The 2,902-nt window shown below is 36.9% G+C and overlaps 1 protein-coding gene across 1 annotated transcript; it reads left to right on the top strand.

Moving 5' to 3' along the window:
- The first annotated feature begins 395 nt into the window (after window positions 1–395).
- On the top strand, window positions 396–2,128 carry LOC113037856 (uncharacterized). The gene is made up of 3 exons (XM_026195200.1): window positions 396–806; window positions 1,234–1,273; window positions 1,404–2,128. Exons 1-3 carry the CDS (start codon window positions 414–416, stop codon window positions 1,697–1,699), a joined length of 729 nt encoding a protein of 242 aa, XP_026050985.1. The 5' UTR covers window positions 396–413; the 3' UTR covers window positions 1,700–2,128.
- Window positions 2,129–2,902: the final 774 nt, after the last annotated feature.

Raw genomic sequence — 2,902 nt, 5'->3', positions numbered from 1 at the left:
GTATATATGAATTTCATGTTTATTGTATTTTAGAGCACTACAAACAAACCAACAAACAAAAAAGGGCCTCAAGTCATTGACCTTGAAATGTTTTAGAAAAATGAAGCTCTAAGAAAAGATTTTGCAGGCGCCACATAATTTAATATTATGGTCTCCATACTGTATGTTTTTAAGTGAGCAAATATTTTTGGGGCCACTCAGCTTTGCATCATTTTCATTGTAAAATCTCACAGTTTAAACCTGCAGCCGGGTTTGTGAAGATGCACAGGTCTAAAGGTGAACTTCTGGATCGCTTTATTTATTTATAGTGCCATAAAATGCTTTATTGGATGTAAAAAGGATGTAAAAGAGTTTCTCTTCTGTGCTGGAGAGAGATTCGAGCGCCAGCACGGAGTTCCTGATTGTTCTTGCATATGCCTGCAAGCATGTGCGTGGGTGTGTGGGTAATCCCAGCTCCCTCTCTCTGTGTTGTCCCGACACATTGGAAGCTTGCCATAGCAGCATGCTGCCATTTGTCTAGTTTCAGTAAGGGAACTCTCTTGAGTGGGCAGATCCTTGTCATAAAAGAGGCCAGGACTACAGGGAGATGCTCATTCAGCACCTTGCTCACTCATCCACTCAGCATGGCAACTGCTCCCTTCATCTGTGATGTGGAAGCCTCTAAGGAGTCTCTGAGGCCTGCTGTGAGCAGCCACCAGCTCAGACATCGGGTCTGCTCCTTCACTCTCCTCCAGGTCCTTGTGGGTGTACTGGCGGTCTTCGTGCTGGCTCTGACTGGAGGTGTCATCTGGATGAAGCTGTTTCAGGTAGGGAGACTGAAATAATTAATAAAATCTGGGGTTTCCATGCTGTCATTCCATACTAACAGCAGTGTTCATTAAGTATGCAAACTGAATTATCGGGTATTATAAATACCTGTAGTTGTTCTTATTGGGCTGCTGCTGTGATATCTCAATTAAAAAGACCAGTTCAACCAAACCCGAAAACCTTTCGGCATTTATTTACCCTCATGTCGCTCCAAATCATACCTGCTGTGGAACAAAAAAGAAGATATTTGAAAAAATTTATCTTGTCTTTATAATTAACGTCAGGGTGTAATGCTGTTTTGGACCGACTTAACATTATGATGTAAACAAAAATGGTAAAAACATATTTCAAATGTCGCCAGATAATGCAACTTCAGTGCGATCAGTTCAATTCAGTCAAGTTTTATTTACTATTTGTTTTCTACAGGATTGCCCAGGGAAGCAACTCTGGACTGTCAATTTCACAGGTGAGTGTTTCACATTAATGTTTCCCATATACCATATACATATTTTCTTATATTTTCATATGCATTTGCATAAGAGAGCTAACTCTAATAACCATAACCTAACAATGAGGCCCTCTATTTTGCTTTACAGGAACGAACACAAACTTCACTTCACCTAGAACTCAGAAATATGTGATCGTTGGCAGTGTCTTCACAACAGGATCTTGTGACAAGAACTCCTTCAGGCTGCATCAGATACCACCAACGGACCATACTAACGGACCCTTGAAAAATGAAATCATAGAAAATAGAGTTGCTGAGATGTTTGTTAAATATGATGTGGAGCTTCGTAAAGAAGCAACAATAAAAGTAGCGCTTAATTGTAACGAGGTGAAAATTGATGAGGACAAGTCCAAACTCTTCATTTATCAACAAAACTCATGCTAGGATGCATATACATCCTAGCTGTTGCTGGTATCTGGCCCAAGGGGAAAACCCTCTCTTTATCTTATAAAGATTTACACACAAAGGTTTTACACACACATACTGTAGCTGCATCTGATTGAACAAACACCTTCTTTCAACATCAGTGTCAGGAGGGGGATCCAGACAAGGCAAATTTGTGAATGTTTTGTTAAGCAAAAATATGATTGTCAGTGAAGTTCAGTAGAGCTTCTGTTTGTTCATCAGTGTGAGTGTGGTTTAGTTACTGTATATTTAAATATTTTATAAATCACTTAAAATCTATTTTTAAATCGTTGATGATTGTATTTGAATTATGTTATTTCATTTTTGTTTGAAATGTATTACCAAAATGTAAATGGTTTGTATTTACACCTATGGTGTCCACAAGCTTCTTGTTACTGTTCATCTCTATGAAACCTCTGAAACACATTTGCATTAATTACACACATTATTAAAAAAATATCCTTGACAATTTCTTGTTTGCTTGCAAATCCTCATTCTATATTTTGACACTTTATACTGAAAGGTTTATTTACGAAGGATCTGAGCAACCTGTGTCTGTAGCTTCAAGAAAGCAGCCGTACATATGGGTAGTTTTATTTTTCTATATTCCATTTAACTGTAGCATTGAACCATTTGTTCATTATTGTTATTAATTTAATTAACACTTTAGTATAGGAAGCAATTCTCACTATTAACTAGTTGCTCATTAGCATGCCTATTATTAATAAAAGCACATATTGTGTATTACCATTTTCTACATCCTTAAACAACTTCCTTACTAACTAATTAATTAGTTAGGAGTTTGAGGCAAACACATCCACCCTACAAGGTAACACTTTATAATAATGTTCAGTTGTAAGTCATTCATAAGTGATTAGTTAATGATGAACTAAATGTAAAGCTAAATTGCATGATTTTTTTTTTTTCCAGAGGTATCACCTGAATGCAATAATGTTTCAGAAGATACACTGATTCAGCAAACTCCAAAGATACTGGGCGGATATTCTTTCAAGAGTACATAAAAGAAAGATTTATCTAGACCAAATGATTGCTATATTTGGGTTTAATGGTGAGCACTCCTTTAACAGGCATGAACATCAGTCTATCTCTTTATTTATGGTTCTTGCAAAACACTGATCCTTCAGAGGTGGAAACTGGACTCTGTTACAACATTATGTTGTT

The sequence above is a fragment of the Carassius auratus genome, chromosome 20, assembly GCF_003368295.1.
Source record: "Carassius auratus strain Wakin chromosome 20, ASM336829v1, whole genome shotgun sequence".
In the NCBI taxonomy this organism is placed as follows: domain Eukaryota; kingdom Metazoa; phylum Chordata; class Actinopteri; order Cypriniformes; family Cyprinidae; genus Carassius; species Carassius auratus.
This window is presented reverse-complemented; position numbering and strand designations above follow the sequence as displayed.

Coding starts and splice junctions, on each gene's coding strand:
- LOC113037856 (XM_026195200.1), top strand. CDS start 414: ATGCCTGCAAGCATGTGCGTGGGTGTGTGGGTAATCCCAGCTCCCTCT. Junction 807..1,233: donor TCTGGATGAAGCTGTTTCAG/GTAGGGAGACTG, acceptor TGTTTTCTACAG/GATTGCCCAGGGAAGCAACT. Junction 1,274..1,403: donor CTGGACTGTCAATTTCACAG/GTGAGTGTTTCA, acceptor TTTGCTTTACAG/GAACGAACACAAACTTCACT.